The sequence below is a fragment of the Camelus ferus genome, chromosome 12 (assembly GCF_009834535.1).
Source record: "Camelus ferus isolate YT-003-E chromosome 12, BCGSAC_Cfer_1.0, whole genome shotgun sequence".
Lineage (NCBI taxonomy): Eukaryota > Metazoa > Chordata > Mammalia > Artiodactyla > Camelidae > Camelus > Camelus ferus.
The window spans coordinates 36,518,122-36,541,883 of NC_045707.1; the positions used below are offsets into that span (position 1 = coordinate 36,518,122).

At 41.9% G+C, this 23,762-nt stretch overlaps 1 protein-coding gene across 2 annotated transcripts in view; it reads left to right on the forward strand.

The window, feature by feature from the left end:
- The window catches only part of BPIFC (BPI fold containing family C), a 48,321-nt gene that overhangs the window by 3,470 nt on the left and 21,089 nt on the right, over positions 1 to 23,762 (forward strand). Inside the window, exons 3-9 of one of the 2 annotated variants that reach the window (XM_006189667.3) lie at positions 5,611 to 5,705; positions 12,133 to 12,256; positions 13,715 to 13,835; positions 17,774 to 17,902; positions 19,140 to 19,295; positions 19,423 to 19,486; positions 21,605 to 21,665. In XM_006189667.3, coding sequence (XP_006189729.1) covers positions 12,133 to 12,256; positions 13,715 to 13,835; positions 17,774 to 17,902; positions 19,140 to 19,295; positions 19,423 to 19,486; positions 21,605 to 21,665 — 655 coding nt within the window. In that variant the 5' untranslated portion in view covers positions 5,611 to 5,705. Of the gene's footprint in view, positions 1 to 5,565; positions 5,706 to 12,132; positions 12,257 to 13,714; positions 13,836 to 17,773; positions 17,903 to 19,139; positions 19,296 to 19,422; positions 19,487 to 21,604; positions 21,666 to 23,762 lie in introns of those variants that run through there. The other variant, XM_032493379.1, reaches the window with a different exon arrangement.

The window sequence follows — 23,762 nt, forward strand, 5'->3', positions numbered from 1 at the left end:
AATAGAATCCATTTTCCTGAATCTTGAGCTTTAATCTGCATACCAATAGTTCTCACACTTTGGAGTGTCTCAGAATTACCTAGAGAGCTTGTTAAAAACACAGATTGCTGGACCCTACCTCCAGAGTTTCTAATTTAGCAAGTCTGGACAAGAGCTTGAGAATTTGCATTTCTAATGATTTCCATGTGATGCTACCATAAACCACACTTTGGGAACGAACTGGTCTATACCATGTGATCTTGCTGTGGTTGTGGTTGTTTTTCACACTTGGAAAAGACTTTTGAGGTAGCTGTGCTTGGTGAGAAATTGAAATGGGCTTTTTAAAATGTTGTGAGTTGAAATTAGATCCATGCAAGTTAGAAAAAAAAATCTTCAGTAGTTGTTGAAATGATTAAGACCCTATCTGTGGACCAAATGAAGATGTCTGGAACCTATTAAAAGGAAAGAATAAAAATACTCTTGGAAAGCAAACAAGAAGGAGGCATACAAGAGACAGGGGCAAAGTGGGTAGGGGAACATTAAGGATTTTCAGGTTTGATCTGTAAACTTCAGTATTGTTTGAATCTTTTACCAGGAAAATGTATTTACATATTTATTGGATAATTAAGAAAAGTATCATTAGGATACTAGAATCTGATCCTTAAGAGGAGCGATATTTTCTACTGCAAGGGCTAGATGGAATAGTTTAATATACTTTATTTTCTTGATTCTCAACAAAGGCCTATCAAGAGACATTTGGCAGAGTCTGGAGACATTTTTGTCACAATTAGAGTAGAAGGGAGTGGTGCTGCTAACACCAGGGTGCCAGGGATGCTGCTACACATCCTACAATGCACAGGACAGCTCCCTGCATAGAAGAATTGTGTGACCAAACTGTCAGTAATGCCTAGCTAGAGAAATCCTTGTCTAGTTGAATTGGCCTCACACCAGTGATTCTCAGACGTTTCAGAGTTGTATCACACTGTCTTGTTTGCTTGAGTTCACAATATTCCTCGTGTTTCATAAAAGTTATATGAATGTACATTTAAATTTTTGCATGAATATAAATTCACTTTGAACTGCAAAAAATAAAAAAAGTAACTCCCTTTTAGATAACTGACAATAACTGGAGGTTACTGGGTAAATAGGTTTGTTTACTTTTCCATACCAGGAGGGAGTCACTGCCATAAATCATTCCAGAGTGTGACTGGTTGGGGAGGCCATGATCTGAGTCAGTCATCAGTGTCCACCCAGAAATGTCATCACACAGACGTAATGGGAGTATGGTCTGGGACCAAACTGGGGAGAAAGGGAGAGAGGCTGCCAGGCAATAGGGTGATTCTACCAGATGTCTCTCCAGCTCTTCCAGAGTGAACTGTAAGGTCATCTCTCTTAAGAGCCATGCTAATTCCAGGCAGCTTCCTCTGGTCAGGAATAAATTAGCAATTTCAAACAAACACATGTATCACAGATTCAATTAGCAGCTCAGAAAACCAAATGTGTTGCCTAACAACAGCATCCTTCTCTCTCCTCACCTTCCACATCCCCTAGACTGTGGGTTGCCCTTTAATGACCTTCCTAAAGGCAGCTTAGCAAAGTTGTTAAGTGACTCTCGGAAGCAGAACACCTGGATCCTGAATTCTGGCTCCATAAACTAGCTGTGATGCCTAAACTTAGGCAAAATTATTTAACTTCTCAGTTTCCTCATCTATAAAATGGAGATAATATTATTACCTCAAACAGTCTTGATGGGAATTCAATGAGTCAATATACAGATGATACCCAGAGCATAACAAAAGCTCAATAAATGTTAGCTCTTATTTTTCTCTTCCTCTCATATCCCTCTTCAAGTTTTCCTTTTAACAAGATTTCACCAACTACAAAATGTTGGAGGATGGTGAGGGACAAGAGCTCAAAGTATCTTTTGCCCTCAAACTGCTTTATCTGGCTCTTCCCTCCATATACACAGAATCCCTGTTCCCTCCCACTTTTGTCTCCCACAAAGAATAACATAATTCATTTCCAAGCTTAAAACAAGTCATAATCAGATAGCTTCTTTCTATACGGGCATAGCCCAGACATTCTAGAAACCAAGAACTAGGATGCTCAGTTCCTTAACACTGTATCTTGACATTTTTCTTTAACGAACAATTATTCTAGCTAGTTATGATTTTTCTTTCTGAGTTTTAATTAAAGGTGTCCCTTGATCTGCAGAGACTAACACTGTCAGCCACTAGTAAGTGAAATAATTAATCTTGCATTCTAGATTGCCATCGTGTGTAGGCTGGATAGATAGGAGTTCCCAGCAAATCTTTAGTTAAATCTGAAAAACTAAAATAAATAGCAAAACTGGATATAGTGATGCTGGCTTTTGTTGTTGTTTTTAATGATGAATTTGGCAAATTTTCCCTGAAATGATTCCTTGAACAGAAAGGAAGACTTCAGTTGATTTCTAAGGCCCCAAATGAAATAAAACTATCTGTACTTTCTTCTTCTTTGTTCCCTAAACTCCAATTATTTGAGCCCCTTTTTCCAAAATTATCCCATATCCCACATGAGTTGTACTGTTATTTGCTTTTTTTCCCCATAAATCAACCCAACCCTTCTTAAAATGTATATAAATTTGTTTAAAAGGGAAAGCTTTTATTAATTTCCAAATAGAGGGTAAATGTAAAAAATAAATACCATGAAAATTAAGCTCTGTATGTTTCTTTAAAATAAAAACTGTTCAAAATAACTTTTAAATTAATAATTGAAAATAATAATAGAGGAAATACAGGTAACCATGCTTCTAACTTATTGACACTGTAGGAGAAACTTAAATGTGCTGGCTCACTTAGTTTAATTCTCATAATGATTCTTCAAAGTAAATGTGATCCCTGCTTTTATAGATGATGTTCTGAAACCCAAGTAAATGAAGTGAATTGCCCAAGGTCCCAGAGTTGGAGTGGACAGGCAGGTCCATGTGAGGCCAGCCCTTCAAGGGCTGCAGGGTTGGAGTCCCCCTGTTTCATTCTCTCTCCTCATCCTACATCCAGGCCATCCTTTCCAAGATCTCTCCCCAAATCCTGCGCCAAAAGCCCAAGGATACACAACGACTCAGGTTTTCACCAAATATGGTTAGACTTTCAGGCCTTGTGTCCCAAAATGAAAAATTAACATGTGCACCAGGAAAAATACTGTTATTTTACAACATTCAGCTTCTTCTAAGTCTAGCAGATTTTTATGCAGCTGGTTAATGGATGTGAAAAACAGGAGGCTGAGCAAGACCTAAGTCTTTCTGACAGAGAAAAGGAATGGGTGGGGAGAGAGTTGGGGAGCAGGGGAGGAGGGTAGAGGTAAGAAGCTGCTCTGGGGAGGAGAGACGAGAGGTAGAGAGACAGAGACAGAGAAGAGGGAGAGAAGAGAGGGAGTGATGCTGCCACCCGGGGAAGATTCAGAGGAAAGGACAGAAATATTTAGAGATACTTTATGAATTTTTCCCATGTGATGTGTCATGTCATTCATCTTCTTCCATGTCTGGTTCTGTTTTTTTTTTTTTTCCCTAATGTACTAAAAATAGTCACAATGCAATTTCAAGTGTTTATCTGTGTTGCACCTGAAATTATCCCACATCCCTCCTGTAGCACATGCACCAGGGAAAACAGCCTCAGGTGATCTCACCACCTCTGTGGCTTTAATACCACCTCTAGGATGATGACTTGGAAATTCATATTTCCAGCCAGCTCCTCGAAACTCCAACTACCCACCTGATATAGCCATTTAGATGTTTAATATCATTATTTCTGCCCTTGCTACATTCCAGACACACTGGCCCACCTTTGCTGTTCCCTCCACCCATTCCCTTCAGTGCTTTGCCTGCCTGGCTTCTAATGCTCAGATCTCAGCTCAAATACACCTCCTTAGAGAAGCCTTCCTGGACCATCCTAACAGAGGAAGCCCACTTCCCCCAGTTACATTGCCCTCCCAATTACAAGACCACCGCAGCAACTACACACCCTTATTTCCTTCGTAGCACGTTGTAGTCTACACGTTTAATTTTGTCTTGTTGTTTGCTTGTTTATTTTATATCTCTATCTGCTAGAAGATAAACTCCTTGTGGACATGAATTTTATCTTTTTTGCTGAAGAGAAACTTGTACATAATAGGTGCCCAATATCTGGATTTAATGAATGAATTAATCTATGATGACTGACAGTAAATAATTCTATGAGGAGAGTGTCTTCAGGCTCATATCGCCATTGATATGACCACATACTAATCAATAAAAATTGTACAGCCCTTCACAGTTTTAAAAGCACATTCTCATAGGTTATTGCTGTGGTCTGAATGTTTGTGTCCCCTCAAAATTCATATGTTAAAATCTTAACCCCTAAAGGTAGTGATATTAGTAGGTGGGGCTTGGAGGTTAAAGCCTTGTAAAAGAGGCTCCAGAGAGATCTTGAGCTCTTTTCACCGTGTGAGGACACAGCCAGAGGATCTGGCTATGAACCAGGAAGAGGAGCCTAACTAAGACGTGACCATGCGGGCTCCTTAATCTTGGACCTCCCAGCTTCCAGAACAGTGAGCAATAAATTTCTATTGTTTATAAGCTATGTGGTCTTAGCTTATAAGCTTAGCTTAGCTTAGACTGGCCTGTTATTTTGTTGTAGCAGCCCAAACAGACTAAGACAGCTATCAACATCTTTTTTTCACCAGCACCTATCAAGGTAAGTACTATTTTTATCCCCACTCTTCCCCTAAGGAAACTCACGTTAAACAGGTACATAAACTTAGAGGTACGTTAGATGAGAAACCTGAAAATTTGTCAGAAGTGCGGACAATGCCAAGTGAACGTGCCTGTTGTTCTTCCTAGTTTTCCCGGGACTGTCCTGGGGTTAGTACCGAAAATCCTGCATCCTGGGAAAACCGGGACAGTTGGTCACCTTGTCTTACCCAGAAAATTGTAAATAAAACATTAGACATTTCATATAACCATGTCCCTGGCCATGTGAAATGCAACGACTAAAACATGAGGAATGGGAATGGGAAGGAGTTACATAATAGTTGATGAACCTATCTAACGTACTTCAAAGGCATGTTTGGAGAGGAAGTCATTAATAACCTGAAAAGGAGCAGACATTCAGAGATGCCATCTGTGGTCCTACCCTGAAAGATAAAGATGGTAACTAGGTCAGCCTAGATATCAAGCCTCATGCTTTCAGAATTAAACTGATCCACCAAAAGTCCAAAAGATATTCTGGGCAGTAGTGGAGCCATCCACTGCAGGCACCCTGACCAGGAGAAACTGACTTGTTATCCCAGAAAGGAAAATTCTTCCTCTTCCAATTCAATACAGTTTAACATCTTATTCAATACATTGAAATTCTTGACTTAAGCCATTCTGGTAAAGTAGCCATAACACTCACAGAGGTGTGTGTGTGTGAGCGTGCGCGTGCGTGCGCATGTGTGTGTATGTAGGGAGATAATTATTGCATAGGTGGCATTGTCTGCTCATTTAGGTAGAGACTGAAGTGTTCCTTCATGTCATTGGGTAATTGAAGTGAAGCAATTATGTATCACATTTTGAAAGAGGCATTTAAAAAAAATCCACCACCAGATGATTCAGACTTAATTATCTCGTCCTTGCAGCAGCTGAGTTCAAGGCTCAAGTGGAGAACACATCGACTTCAAAGGCAGAGGGAATCGAAGGTGCTCCCCAGCTTTGGACACTTCCTCTACTTGAGGTAAGAATCACGAACAAACTTCAGGTCTCTGTCTGTGCATAGTCTCCCAGTGGGAATTACCCTCTCACTGGAGGTATCCCAGATCTGGTAGAACAGCTTGAAAAGCCAGCTGTCACATTTGCTGAATTATTATTGTCTGCCTAGGTTTTTCTGTGTTCTGTGTTTTATGTCACTCATGCCCACCAGGAAGGCTGTGAACAGCTCTAAAACAGAAATGAGAGTTGGTTTGGACTACATGTTAATTTTGCATCATTCAGCAATGCTCAATAGTCTGGACTTATTTTTGCCTCCACTCCTGTGGGGAATTCAGTATGGTGGCAGAAAATTCTAACTTGTCTTTCAGCTGATGTGGTTAAGATTAAGGAACTGCTGTGATCTCCATGCTTTGGGAACAGCTCTTAAACCATATCAGTGACCTAGATCCTGCCAGAGCAAATGACCTCCCCACCTGCCTGGATTGTTTAACTGGTCTGTGTGAAGTATGGAATTTGGGGAGGAAAGACTTGGTGTAAATTTTCAAGGCCTTTGTCATTAGAGATCTTGGTACAAAACCAGATGTGTGGGCTGAATCCCTTGAAATATTCTCCAGTTCTGCCCATATTCCATACTTGTTGATTTAGACTTCTTACCAATTTTATTATTTATCTTAACCATTAGGTTGGAATATTCTTATAGAACAGGCTTCTTTAAGCCAATTGAACTTAATTTTTCAAACTTTGCCTCTATTTTAAGGGTTACATTTCATTCACTCATCATGCCTTTAATCAATTTTTCCATAGTCTATCGAAGCTCTCCTTCATGAGTGGTAAGTGGATCTGTCTCAGGAATTTTCTAAGTAGTGCTTGAGTTTTTTTATTTCTAGTCATCAGAATGGCTCGGGTAACAGCCATCTAATTTAGAAGTGTTGTTTTGTCCAGACATTGGTATGGAAATGTAGTAACTTCTGTGGTTTTGAATATTGGAAAGAAACAATTCCTCAGAAGCAACAAAATAGGTAACTTGTTGGCAGGTTTTTAAATCATCTTGGATCTCTTCTTTCAACAGGCAACTCACTCTGCCCTTACTTGTCGGCCAAATTACTTAACCTTTTAGAATCATCTCCTTACTTGACAAGGTTTCATTCCTCCCCTGCCCATAAATTAGCATCCTAATGAAACAATTCAAGTGAAAGGTGCGTACAGTCCCTCTCTTTATAGCCCAGTAATTTAATTCACTTGTAAAACTTCTAGAGGAAAAATATGTTTTCTATGTGCAGTTTTGAGTTCCTGGCTCTCCAAGTATACCACTTCAGAAACTTCCTTTAACCAAGAAGTGAAAACAGGTTTCTGCTGTTGGAAGGGAATTTAAAATTCCATTTGTGCCGAACAAAAATACAAAGGGATTTGCACTTTGATGCTTGAAAATTTCCAGATGCTTAATGAATATTTCCACATTTAAGATGACATCAAGCAACTCCTATTTAAATGAATTGCCAGATGAAAATGAAAAATCTAAAGCTTATCAAGTCATTAAATGAAAAAAATTATAAACACTAGAATTAGGAGCCAGAAGAACAGGTTTGATTCCCAGGTGTGACTTACTATGTGAACTTGGGCAGGTCATTCAGACTCTCTAAGCCTCAGTGTCCAGATGTCTAAAATGGGGAGAGGATAATAGTAACATTTACCTCAAAAGATGGTTGTGAGTTTTGTAAATGGTAGAGAAACACAAATTTATTATTTTAATTGTTATTCCATTCACAAGTAATATCTCTGCTTTGGCTTATTGTGCTTTTTAACTATAGAAATGGAGAGCTATTTATGTGATGATTTGGTTGTCTCATTTTTTTTTTCAATCTTTTTTAAACCTTCCTTAGTTAACCAGAATCTTGTAAGCCAGTCAGTTGGTCAATTAGCAAATATTTATTGTGCCCAACAAAAATACAAAGGGATTTGCACTTTGATGCTTTGACTATGTGCCAGGCAGAGATATAATTTCTACATTACTTTGCATACAGTCTAGTGGATATAGACTTTTTGTTCTGACATTTTTTTCCATTGCTTTCTACTACTATGTATATGTCTTCCTTTTTTAAAAGATCCCTCTCTTGTAATAGCCTATAATGGGAAATAATCTGTATATATATATAGATGTATATATATAGATATAGATAGATAGATAGATAGATAGATAGATAGATAGATAGATAGATCGATCGATCGATCGATCTGAATCACTTTGTTATACACCTGAAACTAACACAATATTATAAACAACTATGCTTCAGTTTTTTTAAAAACCCCTCTTATGCCTGCTTGGGCATGACATATCCATTTACAATTCTTTGCCTACAGTGATACTAGCATTACTACACATCAGTATGGCCTCCACCATTTGTTAAAATGTGGAAGCACAGTTGATAAATAGCCACTAATCTAAGCCCCAGGAGTGTTCCTCTCATTCCCATAGTCCCATCCACCTCTGCCTATCCCCCTCTTCGGGATCCCTGGACCACCCACCCAAGACAACTAAAGGAGCAAGGAAGGCCTAGCACAAATGGCAACTGGGTGTAACTGCTGTATCCATCCTGAGTATAAATGTTGTTAATATCAACCTGCCTCCCAGAATGTAGAGGACTTCACACTTGCTTATCCCACTCCTCACATTTCCTCCTTAGTTTACTCATTGCTTGATTAGAGACCCTCCTCTCCTACTGGAATTCCTTCCCCTTGTCTCTCAGTCTCATTCCTCTGTGCTCCCCTTAGTGTTGTATTCACCCTAATCATCCTCAGGCCCCCGCCCTTAGCCCGGCACCCAGCACTGCTGCCCAGGTTCTTCCTGTAGATTCTCCTGTGTTACCCAAACCAACTCCACAGGGCTGGGACATCACACTGAAGGCATAAGGCCATAGTAAGTGTTAAAATATTGAAATACCTCAGTATCTAACAGTAAATAGTTACTTCTCTGAGTCCCCCACCCCACTCTCCAGTACCCCAACCATACTGGCCACTCCTCAAAGACTACCCCTGTCCTGCCCATGATCCAATACCTAACCTCCCTGACCCTGCTCCAGGACTGTGGCCAACATCTGTTCTGATGAGTGAACATGCTCTCCTAGTGTATAAATGCTTCGTTAACCATCTCTGCAGAGAACCATAAACAATGTAGAATCAGAGAAAGGGCAATTCCTTCATTTATGAGTCATTGATTCATCCTACCAACACTTACTAATCACTCACTGTGTCCAAGACACCAAGCCAGGCTCTAGCACCTCCAAACCTGATGAGGCCTTTCCCCTCATGGCGCTTACATTCTATAGAGGAGACAGACAATAAGTAAGAAAATAAACATACACATGAATAATATATATTTCTACCAGGGGTTCAGAAGGAAATGAGATTAGCTTCGGGGAGTCAGAAATGGCTTCAGAAAGAAGGCTATGTTTACAATGGACCTTGATACACAGGGTTTCTGCAGGCCTAAGGAAAGGGGAATGGCATAAGCATAGGCTTTAGGCAGGAAACAAGGTATGAGTTTAGGAACTTGTCTGCACAGGAAGTACACAGAGGGGGCTCCTGGGAAATCAAGTGAGAAATATAATGGTTGAATGCTTGACTGAGCCAGCCTCTTCTCATACCTAAAGTTGGGCTTATACACTACAGAACAGGCACCTAATTCTCAGCTGTATGGTCCTCTAGCAAAACACCGTCATGAGCATTCACTGATCTGAGCAAAGTTCCACTGTATGAGTTGGGCAGCTTGAGCACTAAACAAAATACCAGCACAAGGGGTGAGGGAGCAGACCTTTCTTTCCCCACAAGCTGAATATGCTGGTGTGGGGTTTTCCTAAAACACTTTATACTGGCACCACTTTGTGCTGGAAGGCTGGTGTATCTCCAAAGGGCACCTTTTCCCATTTCACAGAAAAGCCGAAGATAAGCTAGCAACAACCCTGCTTGAACATTCCCTTTCCTGGTCAGACTGCTCTGTTCCTTTCAAATAAATTCTCTGGAACACCCCTTTGTCTACATCATCCCATTCCTACCTGTATGGTGTTACCCAAGAGCCGACACAACACCCTTTTATCCAACCTCTTGCTTATATTGGCCACGCACAGACTCTCTCTCCACACTCCCCCGCACCCCACACACACACCTCTTACAAAGACCTTTGCATTTATCTGGACTGCTTCCGAATCCCAGTCCCTCTTTGAATCCTTCCCAGAGCCACCTGGCCTAATTCCTCCCTCTGTCTAAATACATGACCCCTAGAACTTTCTTTTCCTTGGCCACTCCCACAAATGCTTCCCTGATTTATTTCATGTTTGTGTGTTAACTCAGTGGGTATCTGTGTGAATGCAGTAATGATAGCTCACCCAGCTTATAAACTTCCAGAACTAGAAACAAAGCTTGTAAATGGATTACTCACTCAACTATCCTTAAAAGAAATCTATGTCACTGTTGCTGTTGGTATCTATGCCTCATTCATCAGGAAAACGGTGTGGCATTAATTTATTGAGACCATTGATTCTATGTCAAGTGCTGACAATATAACAGTGAATAAGATGTGGTTCCTCTCCTGGGAGAAGATATTTATTTAGGATTTTTTTGTGTGAGTATCTACTACATGCGAGGCATTGTACTAGACTCTGGAGTTACGGAAAAGACACAATCTTTGTGATGAAGGGACAGGCAAGTAAAGACATCACAATGCAGGATGGTACATATTAAGATCAAGGACTGCCCTGAGTACTGTGGGAACTCAAAAGGTATACCTGGTCCACTTTATGGTCTCAAGGAAGAGACATCCATTCATTCAATCAATCATCCAATATTCGCCGATTGCCTACTATGTGCCACTTGCAGTTCAAGGTGCTGCAGTAATGAAGTTCTTCCCCGAGAAGCCTAAAAGTTCCAGTAGGAGGGACAGAAAATAAATAAATAAATAACTGTAGACAATGCTAGATGATGACAAGTGCTATGGAGAAAAATAAAGCAAGGGAGGCATGAGAAATATCAGGGTCATGGGGGAGGGTGTTTTGTATAGAGTGGTCAGGAGAGGCTTCACCGAGGTAACACTTGAGATACCTGAAGAAAGTGAAAGGCCCAGCCATGTGATTATCTGGAGGGTGACTGTTGTTCCCAGGCAGAGGGAACAACAAGTGCAAAGACCCCAGGATACAGGCTTTTTAGAGTGATCAAGAAAGATCAAGTCAGCTAGTGGGGCTGGGGCCAGGTGAGCCAGGCATGTGTGTTAAGGAAAGAGGTCAATAAGGAGGTAGAGGTGTGGAGCAGAGCAGGGCCTTGCAGCTGGTGGAAGGGCTTTGGGTTTTATGACAAGTAAGATGGGGAACCACTGGAGGGCTTTAATGGGGTAGGGAATAGGGGTGACAAGATGACTTTCATTTTAAAAGGCCACTCTGGGTGTAGTGTGGAGAATAGCTAGGAGGGGGCAAGGGAAACAGAGGAGGCCAGTAAGGAGACATTTGTAAAAATCCATGTGAAATGATGCTGGCTTGGTGTAGAAGTTGGAGGTATAGTGGAGGAAGTGATGAGCCTGCCTGCAAGCTCATCATGTGTCAAATGAGCACGGATTCATACATATTGTACAAAGTGCAGCGGAAGCATAGAGAGAAGGTGATGAGCCCAGTTCAAAATAGCATGGTGATGGAAGCTTTCCCAGAGGGAACCTTGGAGCTGGCCCTGGAGGTTGCATTCACCATACAGGTGTAGGTATGTGACCCAGAGGCAAAGAGACCAAGGGACAGATGTATGTGCATGCGTGTTTACATTGGGAGGGCTAAAGAAAAAGCCCTCGATTATGAGAGAACTGACAAGTTGAAAAATAGCAAATAGCTCAGTGTGACCAGCTCAGAGCACTACCACTTGGCCAGGAAAGAAGGGATAGGAGCTTGAAAGAAGTTTGGAGCCAGTTGTGAGCCTTGATTGCCATGCTAAGAGCTTAAACCCATCCTGTGGGCAAAGGAGAGTCAAGGGTCTTTAAGTAAATAAGTGGTTGCCTCACATCCACTGAGGCCACTTTTCTAAACTACTGATTCATTTATTCTAAAACTGTCAAGAATCCCCCATTCCACCCCATTATCCTTCCCAAGGTGCATACAAATTGTTACATTTAATGTAAGTCTCTTGCATTGTATTGCATCACATTATATCTTGTGTTATAATCACCTGTGTGTGTATGTCTGATTGACCCAATAGTCTGTGGGAAGCAAAGGCCAGGAGCCACATGTAGGTCATCTCTACATCCTCAGCACCTTGAATATGTCCTGGTATGTTCAATAAATGATTACTTGATGGATGGATGGATGGATGGATGGATGGAGTTCTGAAAGCGAGCAATGAAAGTGAGAAAGCCTAGAAATGCTAGATCGAATTGATTAATGAAAGTCAAGAATAATAAAGGAACCATAAATGTTGGCTAATTGCAGATGCATACAAAGATGGTCCAAGTCCTCTGGGGTTGTCTCCTCCTGTGCAATCTCTACATCTCATCCACAGAGACCATTTACCCTGGAATCAAGGCAAGGGCTACTAAGCGAGCTCTGGACTATGGTGAGTTGGATGCTTTCAGAGGCCAGGCTGCAAACTCCCTTGGTGGAATCTGTGACCCAAATCCAGAAGCTTATGTTGGATTGTCTCATGACTGAGACAAGCTCTAGTGGCGTAATCCAGAGCTGCTAGGATGGCTGGGGAAAAAAGTGTTGTCTAAAAAATAATCCCATTGAACAATAGACGTATCCAACACAGCCACAGATTCATAATCCCTCTCCCTCTCTCTGTCTCCTGCACATGCATATACAGTGAACATCCCAGAGCGTATAAAGCACTTGGAAGAGAATCTGACAAGAGCAAATACCCAACCAGTATTGGAAACTATTATTTTCACATGTGTGAACAGACCCCTCCGCAGTTACTAATGTCCCCATGTTACATATGAGGAAAGTGAGGGACTGAGAGATTTTGTAACTTGCAGAGTCACACAAGCTAGTAAGTGACAATGTTGATTCAAACCTAAGCAGTCTGATAGTGCCTCTGGTTCCATCTTCCCATCTTTACAGTCTATCTTTACATCTCAACATTACAGTATTATTCACAGTATTGCAGAGGATAAAATCTGCTCTTGTTCTTCTCCAACAAGGGTAGAATAAGTGGAAATGAGCTTAAGCTGCAAAACAGGGGGTAAAGGCAAAGCTTCCTCCTTGAGAAGGTAGGAATGAAAAGATCATTCTTCTTTATTGTGTAACTTAATGTTTCTCAAGCTCTTTAATGTGGAAGAGAGCTCTATTTCCCACGAGCTCAGAGAACTATGTTCTGTGGTGCATATAAAGGTGGGTTTAGCCCAGGATTAAACACAAGCAGTGGTTGCTAACATTTTTGGAGTACTGGACCCTTTGAAAATGTGATGAAAATGTGGATCCTCTCCCCTGAAAAGTTAGATAGATACACACACACAACCCACTCACAATCTTTGACTAGAATTTAATGGGGTTCAAGAGTTCCCAACAGTTCATGGACCTCAGGTCTAAAACTCCCAAACTTAAGGAATCTGAGGGAGGAAAAGGACAAGGTGGAATAACTTTCTGAAACTGGCTGTCAGGCATGGACTATGGAGCCCAATTGTCCAGATTTGAATACTGGCTACCCCAATTCTTTGCTGTGTGACATAGGTGAAAATTACCTTTTGAGGCTTAGTTTCTTCATCTGCAAAGATGAATAATGATTACACTTTGTACTTTTCCTATCACACTGTTGTGTTAATATTCTTTAGCCCAGCCACATAATGAAATCTTTCATGCTGTTTGTCCTGGGGTCTTGGGCAATTTCATTAGTCTCTCTGAGGACCAGTGTTTGCTTCTATAAAGCAGGGACAGTAATACCCCCTTGTAAGAATCCTGTTTTCTAAGTATCTAAGAGCATGGCTTACTTAGTAAGCTTCACTTATATGTTTAATGATATTACACCATCATCATCTTTGTTATCAGAAAACACTTACTTTTGGTTGCTTCACAGGTGTTCAAGCTGGTATGGAAATAATTGAGCAAATGGTCAAGGAAAGAAATATCTCAGATTTAAAAGGTTCTGAATCTCTTGAATTTCTGAAGATTGATTATGTGAACTACAATTTTACAAAGTAAGTAAAAGAGAAGAACATTTTTAGCAATGAAATTAAATCTCAGGGTTGTGGATATACCACCACGTGTTCTGGTATAACATCAGGACATGCAGAGTAGAAGTTAACCAACCTTTGGTGAGAGGCTTATCAGATAAATCACCCAAAAAAGAGAGTTCATAGAATTGACAAAGCGTGTGGCGTTTGGGTCAGAACACATGGGTCCAAGTCATAACTCTGCTGCACACTAGTTGTGTGCACCCGGTAAATCTGCTCAGAGTCTCAGTATCCTCTCCTCATTCCTAAAATGAGAATTCTGATTCAACACAGATATCAGCTGTGGCCATGTTGCCCTCAGAATTCTAAATGAAATTCATGTTCATCCTATTGCTACTCCCACCCCCATAAACCTAGACATAGAATTCAATCTCAGTCTCACAAACAAATCTACTCTCATCAAGTTTTGTCTTATTTTAGTAAAGTTTGGTCAAGACTTCAGAGACCACAGAAATGGATGACAAGGCACATGGCCTTCTGCCCTCTTGCTGTCTAGACCCTCCCTCTTTCTCTGGCACAACATAAGTTCTTCCCCTGGTCTCATCCATAGGGGTTCCACCTACAGCTGGGTACCAGAGAATCTTCCTTTATACTCTAAATGTTTTTCCATGTAATTTTCCAACCAACAAACTTCTCTTCCTAAGAATTTTGGGGCAGCTATAATCTTTTATACCATGTTACAATAAAATCAAATGTCAAAATCAGTAAACAGTAAAAATCAGATGATGTAAGAAATGTGAAGATACTTTATAAAACTGAAGCTGCCAAACATGGATTAGTTGATAGCCTTGATAACAGCGTAAGGCCATCATTGTAAGAACAATGGAATTACCACATTGATTCAGATCCTTGTTTCACACAACCTAGAGTTTTGATTGGATTGTTGCCAACCTCTCAGATTGGGTGGACACCAGCTGGGTCCTTCCTTTGCCCAGTGTCGCTTGCACCAATTGAACAAGACCAGGTTCTGCAGAGCAGAAACTTTATTCCTTGATCAAGGAATGGAGAAGGGAGAGCTCACTCTCTAAAGACCCCTTCTCCCCATGGGAGGAAAGTGGAGGAAGGACTCTTAAGGGGAAGAGGCAGGTCTATCATCAGAAACTGGGGAAAGGGCAGAGATTTCAAGGAACAGCCGTACATGTGCAGTCCCTCAGGCTCCCTTGCACCCAGCACTAAATGTGTCTAGCAAGGTACACGTCCCCTCGTTGGACAGTGATCTTAGCATGGTAATGATGCAGAAGCAATTTTTGGACACTTCTGTTTCCTTGGCACAGGTGCTGCTCTTGCAGTTAGGCTAGGACCAGTTCAGGGCGGTTGACCGTTGAGTTTCCTTTGAGGTGTAACTGATAAACATCTTTGACAAACATCATGTGTTTTGGAACAAGAATAGAAACAGGCTAAAGCAGAGATCTTTTAGCTCCCTAGGACATGTACGGGTGACTGTATGAGTTAGGAAAAAGTTTCAGTTGAATATAACAGAAAATTACAGTGACTTAAATGAAATATGGGTTCATTTTTGTCTCACAAATAATAAGCTCTTAGGAAACAGTGGAAGAATCCTATGGAAACCCCACACTTTCCTCAGAATACAGCCTTCTTGTATTTTTCTGCTCCACCATTCCTAAATCTGGCCTCTGGCTTTAAAGTTGCCTCATGGTTTAATATGGCAGATACTCTAATCTGTAATACAGTCGACCCTTCAACAAGGATTTATTGAATACCTACTGTGTACTAAGGCTTTGGTCTAGGCATAAGGCATACTGTAGTGAAGGACACAGATATACCCTTAATGTCCAGTGAGAGTGACGAACATTAAATATATATTTACAAAACTAATGATCTAATTACACTGATAATAGTGCCACAGCAGAAAAATCCAGGGTGATTCCTGTAATATCAAGTGATGGTAAAGATGAGGAGAAACAGGTATTCTCATGCATTGCTATGGGAAGCAGATAAACCGGTATAATAATTTCAGACTTGTGCTGTCCAAACAGGAGCCACTAGCCTCATTTGACTATTGAGCAACTTGAGATATGACTAGTGCAACTAAGAACTGAAGTTTTAATTTTTTAAATTTCAATTTCAGTTTTAAAAGCTCATGCTTGACTCAGTTACTGAAAAACTTAAGTCTGGAACAATTCAAATATGTAAGTTTACTCTTTCAATTGAAAATGTTATTCAATCTAAATACAGGACAAGTATATCTGATGAAAATCCAGTATCCAAATTGAGGTGCATCATGAGTATAAAACATGTATCATATTTTGAAGGCTTATTTTGGAAAAAGGAAAATAAAACATCTCATTAACAATTTTTATACTGATTACATGTTGAAATGATGTTTCCTTTTTTAATGTTACTAGATAATTTTAAATTACATATGTGGCTTACATTATATTTCTATTAGACAGTGCTCTGTTAGAAGGTGATTTACAAGGATTTTTTAAAGACACGCTTTTTGACCCAACAATTCTGCTTCTCAGCATCTTCCCTAGAGAAACATATACACAAACAGCATGTACGAATATGTTCACTGTGGCACTGTTTATAAAACAGAAATACTGGAAACAACCTAGATGTCCGCCCACAAAGCGATGATTTTTTTTAATGATGCATCTACAGCTTAGATTACTCTGCAGCAGTTACAGAGAATGGGTTAGACCTACATGTATCAAAATGAAAATATTTCCAAGATACGTTAATCTCTACAATCCTCTCCCCAGAGCGATACTCAGGATATTTGACAGAGAAGAGGTAGGAAAGGATGCAGAAATGAGGGAATAGCAAATAATCATTTCTTATGTGCTGTAACATTTAAAATTTTTCTTAATCTTAGTTCATAGCAATGCTTTCTCCTGTGCAGCAGTTACACACAGATGATCTCATTTTGTCTCCCCAGCCTACCCATGAGTAACACCTCTTTTGAGTGACTGACTGAAAGAGGCTAAGGGCCTTACCCCAGGTTTTACAGCTAGCACAAAACTTGGCTCCGAGTCAAGTGCCCTTTGCTCAGTTCATGAAATGCCATAGCCTAGTGTTTAAGAAGCCTAAAGACAGATTGAGGAGGGTTCTAGGTCTGGTTCTACCTCTGATATATGACTTCAGCCAAGTTTTGTTTCTTCTCATTTCTGAATTGCAGATTGCAAAAACAGCAACAGTCTCATAGGATTATTGTGAGGGTTAAAATGAGCTAATGCACGTATTATCATAGTACCTAGCTGGTAGTAATCGCTCAATCAATGGTCATATAGCTTGTCATAATGCATGTGGCCATCGACCTATGTACATTGTATGCCACTGACTACCTCCTAGATACGTGATTGACAGCTCAAAGAATCCCAGGGAGAGTTAATGTTCTAAAATAAATCTCTCAACTAGGGGAGATACTGTCCACATGGAGGGCATTTGGGAGGAAGGCATGCTGTTGATTGTCCTGATGATGGGGACAGGGTGGCATTTAGTTGGTACATATGCCAAATATCCTGCAATGTGTATAACAATCCTCTACAAAAAAACAGTTGTCCCATCCAAAATACTAATGTTTCTCCCATTGAGAAATAAGTGTAACAGCCAAAAGGAAAAATAATGATAGCAAAGTTGTACCTCTTTTTGTCTTCAAAGAAACTGAAGAAGCAGATTGATTATTTGCAAATTTGTTTCTAAACTTTCTCATTTCTCCCCTCAACTAGATGCAAGGGACTTCCTGCCAGAGGTATGAGAGAGACATGAGGGGAATTAGAGGGTGGTGCCCAGAGGCTGCACTGTAGCGCTGAGGGTCCTTCCTCTACAGGAATTCACAATTGCCCACCTCGAGAGTTCTCCAACTGCATTTCTGATTTTGCCTTACTTAGAGATGTGCTAGAAGAGTTGCACTAATTCTTCTGTTTCTTGTTTTACAGTATAAAAATCACTGCCTTTTCATTTCCAAATACTTCACTAGCCTTTGTGCCTGGGGTGGGAATCAGGGCACTGACCAACCACGGCATTGCCAACATCAGCACAGACTGGGATATCAAGTCTCCACTTTTGTGAGTATTCCACTGAAAAGTCTGCTGCTGTTCTGGGGGGAAAGGGAGCAAAAATCTAAAGTGTATAAATTTGCCAGTGTTTTTGGCTTCTTTCCCTCTGCCATTAACCATCTTTCTTAAGAGCATTTTTCCAGGACAGATTTAAGTCAGAATATCTCTGCTGAGGGCAGGGGGTAAGGGGCTGAAAAGCATCCTTCCCTTAAAGGCAGAGCCACTGATCAATATGTCATCTAAGATTTCCTAAGAGCTAGAAGCTCCTGGCTGTTAGGGGCATGGACATGTGCTTGACATTTTAGAGCCCCAGTGAGTCACTGTCTGATCTTGAGCTAGTCTTTGAACACACTTCCCCATCTGTAGGGCCAACTGATGGGAAATGGAGCCTTCCGGCTTCACAGGGAGGTTGGAGGATGGTAGTTAGCTTGAACCCATTTCTCTCCCTACCAAAAGGGCTTTGCATCCTCATACAGGAAGGAAAATATCAAATTCAAGGTATGCTTACAAACCACCTATTAAGTGCAAGTCACTGTCCTGGGTGTAATGTTAGGTCTGCTTTGGTTGATGCCCCATAATAACACATTCATTCATCCACTTGCTCATTCAGCATCCATTTATTGAGTGCCTACTGTATCCATTTATAAATGATACCGAGTACCACTCATCCCCATCTCAAAAACTCCAGTCTTGTAGACTGTAGAGAAATGACATGTTCCCCCGTAAGAAACGTAGATTCATGTATTATTCATTTCTTCGCTGACTCATCAACCATAGATTGAGTGCCTATTCTGTGTCAGGCCACAAGCTAAACCCCGGGATGTGGAGATGAATAACACTACTCCTGTAAGGAGTTCACAGACTATATCTAAATGTCACCTCCCCGTCCATCCCCCTCCTAAATAAGGTGTGGTCAACTTTCCCCACCATGTCCTCTCTCCAAACAAGCATTATATATGAATGGTGTTCAATACATGTTCAACCACTATGAGGACCAGAGACTCAGGATGAAATTACTGCAAGATCCCTAGAGCTGCCACCATTCACATATTCGTTACCTCATTTGCTCAGTGAATATCCACCCATTCAGCACCAATTTTGCTCCTACCTATTGTGGATGCCAAGAATCCAGAGGTGACAAAGTTCCTGAGCTCCAGGAGCTTAGAGCCTGTGGGTAATCAGAGAAACACGATCCATCTCCACCCCTGCCCAGGCCTGGGTAACCTTGCACTTTTTCTCTCAACAGCCAAGACACAGGAGGAGCTGACCTGTTTCTCTCTGAGGTCTACTTCACCGGTATCCTTATCCTGTCCCGGAATAACTTTGGTCACCCAGTCCTGAAGCTCCAAGACTGCTATGCCCAAGTGAGCCACGCCGACGTCTCATTTTCCGGAGAGTTCAGGTGAGGGAGAGTGTCATGGGGCACAGGGGTCAGTCCAGGGCTGGAGTCTCAGGCAGCACCTTGGGGTGGTTATTAACTGACAGATATCATCCTGTGTAAGCCCTTTTTAAATCTTTTTTTTCCATAGTGTCCTATATAACTCCTTTGCTGAGCCCATGGAGAAACCCATTTTAAAGAACTTAAATGAAATGGTAAGTCTTTAGAGGATACACATCCACAGTAACATGCCAGCAGCAGTTCTGCCATGCTTTCATTAATTCTTAGTCAGTAAACCTTTCCTGAGCACGTACTGTGAGCACCATCCAAGGCACTTTCACACACATTATCCTTTGCAACTTAATAATAGTTTATCAAGTGCCTACTGTGTGCCAAACATTATGGTAGGTGTTGGGGATGCAGAGGTAAATAAAATAGCGCTCCCTCAAGTCCTCACCATAAGGTGGGCAAACAGCCAAAAAGAGTTTTTTTATTGTGTACCTGCTGTGTGCCCAGCACTAGGCTAGAGTCTGTTGAGGATATGAAAAAGGAATAAACTTATTATCTTTTTAAGAAAACCCAACTCAGGCTTATGAAACAATAACTGAATTTCATACATACTTCCATGGTAATTAGATTGAACTGAAGGGATTCAGAGAAATGGAAAAATTAAATAAATAGAGCCTGGAAGTATCCTGGGAGGTATTTTTGGAGGGTGCAGGACTTGAACTAGGCCTTGAAGTATAGGTAGGATTTTGACAGGTAAGGAATGAGAAAGAAGAAAGGATATTTCCAGCCAATTGAAACACTGTAAGTTAAGATGGCCTCCAAGTATCTCAATTCCAGAAGTCAGTGTTCAAGGAAGGGAAAGGGAATTGGCTGTATGCCCTCTTTCCAATCCTGACATTATCTTCCCTGAACACTTTACTAATATTTCTGGAGAGACAAGGAGAGGGGTGAGGAGGATGGGAAAAGGAAGGAGATTTATTTCTGGAGAAGGGGGGCAAGGATGATGTCCAGCTGTCTCCATCTCCCTTGTGCTCAATTCAGTGCTTGGGAGGTGGTAGATGTTCAATGAATGTCAGTGAGGAAATCAACGTACAATAACATCAAGCACCTTGTCCAACAAGGTTGCCCAGTTGGTCAGGGGTCTCTGAAGCGTTGCAGTGTTTCTCCATCCTTACTTGAAAGGCACTGAGTGCCAGTGAACGTGCATATTAAAGAGTGACTGGGAAATAGTGCTGTCACCTTCAAGGGCCCCACACTTGATCATTCCTTTGTTTGAAATAAGGCATGGTTCTTTGGCCATGACAAGAAGCCAATAGTTAAGTTTGCCTGAAGCCTGTATATGATTTACAGATCATAGATGCTTTGCTTCTAGGATTCCCTCTATGCTGCTGGAAAAAGAAAAGAATGCTCAGACCACAGCTGTCTAGCCATGTCAGATCAGACTTCAGATCCTGCTGATGTAACCCCTGGCAACTCGCTTAACCTCTCTAAGCTTCAGTTTGCCCATCTGTAAAGAGGGGACAGTAGTGCCCACCTCTCAGGGCTGTAGTGAGGATGAAATGAGGTTAAAACAGCAACAGCTGACATTTACTGAATGCTTACTATGAGCTGGGCAACTTTATGTGGATTGCCTCAATTTCTACTCACAATAAACTGATACAGTAGATACAGCTATTACCCCATGCTGCAGATGAGGAAACTGAGGCTAGACAGCATGAGTAACTTGCCAAAGCATCCAACCCCAGGCAGCCAGGCTCTTGAGCCTCTGCTCAGAACCACCATACTAAGTGCTTAACACATGCCTGGCACACAGCATCAATGTTGGTGCTCTTTGTCCTTCCTAAAGGTGTGCTTGTGTCCGATTCAAGATTGATTTTCTAATTCAAAAAGGGGTTCTGCTCTAAATAGACGTCTGATCTCATGGGCTCTGACCCTCCTTGGCAGCGGAGGTGGGAGGTGGCAGCATCCCTGCAGTCAGGAGAGGCACAGCTGTGCCGACAGTAGGTTCCCCAGGTGTCACAGCACCAGCGTGGACTGGGGCGCATGTCCTGTCCTGCCACAGAAAGAAAAACCAAGGGCTCGTTCTTTTATGGGGCTAACTGGGTGTAGTCCAGGTTGCTAGGAAGTTGAGCCAGCATTCCAGCATTACCCATACACACGTAACCTGAGGCCCATAGACATCAGCTAATTTAAGAGAGTCTTGATGACCAAAGGAAGAATGTCTCCTAACCAAAAGGCCTTTGTTGGCAGGGCCTAGGCCCTTACAGGTTCCCAGTACAATGTGATAACCTGCGGTGTTTTTTGTTTTTTTCATTTGTGGCCAGCTCTGTCCCATCATCATACATGAGGTGGAGGCACTGAATGCCAACCTCAGCATGCTGCAGGGTGAGTACCAGAACTGTCTCTTCCAGGTGCTTCTCCTCCCACCTTCAAACTCAGGGGCTCTCCAGGTTTGCTTTTCTCCAGCTCTTCAGTCTGCTTTCCTCTCTGCCAACTAGCACCCTGTGTAGAAGGATGCAGCCCGTGTGTGGGGCCTGCTCTTTTCTGCAGGAGGGGGTAGCTTCAGGAGACTAGATGCAGGGCAGAGAGTTAAACTCTCACGAGCTTGAATCCAGCTCTGGCACTAAATCCATCCTATTCAGAATGATGAATGCTTATCCTAACCAGTTATCCTTTGGTTCTGACCTCTTCAGTGGCTCCTACAGCTGCCTTCAGGGTCAAGTCCAAATGCCTTAGCATGGACTACAAGCTCCACCCACCATGCTGTGGCTCCCTCTTACCTCTCTCGACTTCATCTTGCACCTTTCTCTGCTCCATCCATCAAACTGCTTCTACTGCCTCACACCCTTGCCTCCAGTCATGCTGCCCTCTCCACCTAGAAGAGCATTCTCTCCCTTTCATCCATCTATTCACTTAAGAGACATTTACTGAATACCTATTTCTTTGCCAGAACTATGCTGAGCCCCCTCCTCTCCCTAACTCTCAGCCATTCCCTGTCCTGTTCACTCCTCTTTATCTTTCAAGGCTCAGCTCAGGTATAGCTCTTCCAAGAAACCTTCCCTGACAGCCCACACCCCAAATTTCCACTTTCTCATTACTCACATGATACTTCGGGAGGGTCTCTTTCTTTGTACTCCGTCTGCTCATCCCCCAGTGGTGTACTGAGCACTGGTAATAGTCTGGGTGCTGCTCTTGGTACTGAAGATAGAACAGCAAGCCTAGGAGATAAAAATCCCTTCCCTCAGGGGACTGTGAGAGGAGACAGACAGCAAGATAATAAGTCAATCTGTGGTATCACAGTGGTAAATTGTAAGAAGAAAAATAAAGCAGGGAAGGAGCTGGTGAGAGGTTTTTGTCTAAAACAGCAAGGCCAGCAGAGGTACCCCTGAGCAAGTGGCATTAAGAGTAAGGACCTGAATGAGGTAGTGGGTGAGCCGCTCCTAGATCTGCACAAAGAACATTCCAGGTAGAGGAAACTGTAAGCTCAAAGGCCCAAGTGGGAGCATGCCAAATGTGTTGGAGGAACTGGGAGGAGTCCATACCAGGAGCAGAGGAAGCAAGGTGGTAAGTAATAGGAGATGGGGTCAGAGAGGGGAAAGCAGATGGTTAGGTCTTCAGGGCTCTGTAGGTCATCACGGAGGCTGGCTCTTCATCTGAGATGTTCTCCCTTTGGAGAGTTTCGAGCATAGCTTGCATGATCCAACTTCGGTTTTAAGAAGATCACTCTGGCTTCTATCTATTAATAATAGGCAGGGAGTCAAAAGTAGAAGCAGGGAGACCACTTAAGAGGCAACTGCAGTGACCCTTACAAGCAAGGATGACAGCAGCCTAGATGGAGTGATGGAGGTGGTGAGATGTGTTCGGATGTACCTGGACAGTAGAGACAGTGGCTTTTGCTGACACATTGAGTGCAGGTCATGAGGGAAGTCAAGGATGACCTCAGGTTTTACACTGAACAACAAGAAAATTGGAAGAATACAATTACCATTTAGCAAGATGGGGAAGACTGTAAGAATAGGTTTGTAGTAGGACTGTCAGGAGTTCAGTTTTAGATCTGCTCTGATTACATTGTATTAATTTCCTATTTATACATCTGTCTCCTCCTCCAGAGGGCAGAGCCTTTGACTCTTCTCTGTGTCCCCAACACCAAGCACTAACCCACACTAGCATAATAAACATTAGATTGATAAAGGGATGGAAGGAGATGGTGGCTGGACAAATGGATCAATGAGTGGATGCAGATGGATGAGGGAAAAAAAAGAATGGATTGGGGACATAGGGAAAGAGAAAGAAGATGTAGTGAATAAAGAACCAGTCAAGGATCCAGTTTGCCTTGGGCAAATTTCTTTACCTCTGGGAGCCTCACTCCCCTCATGGTCCTGCTTCCCTCACAGCATAGTGATGGGATCTATTGAGATTGTGAATTTGAAAACATTTTTAAAAACTATAGTGATACGGGGTAGTATTGTTCTCACCTTAGCA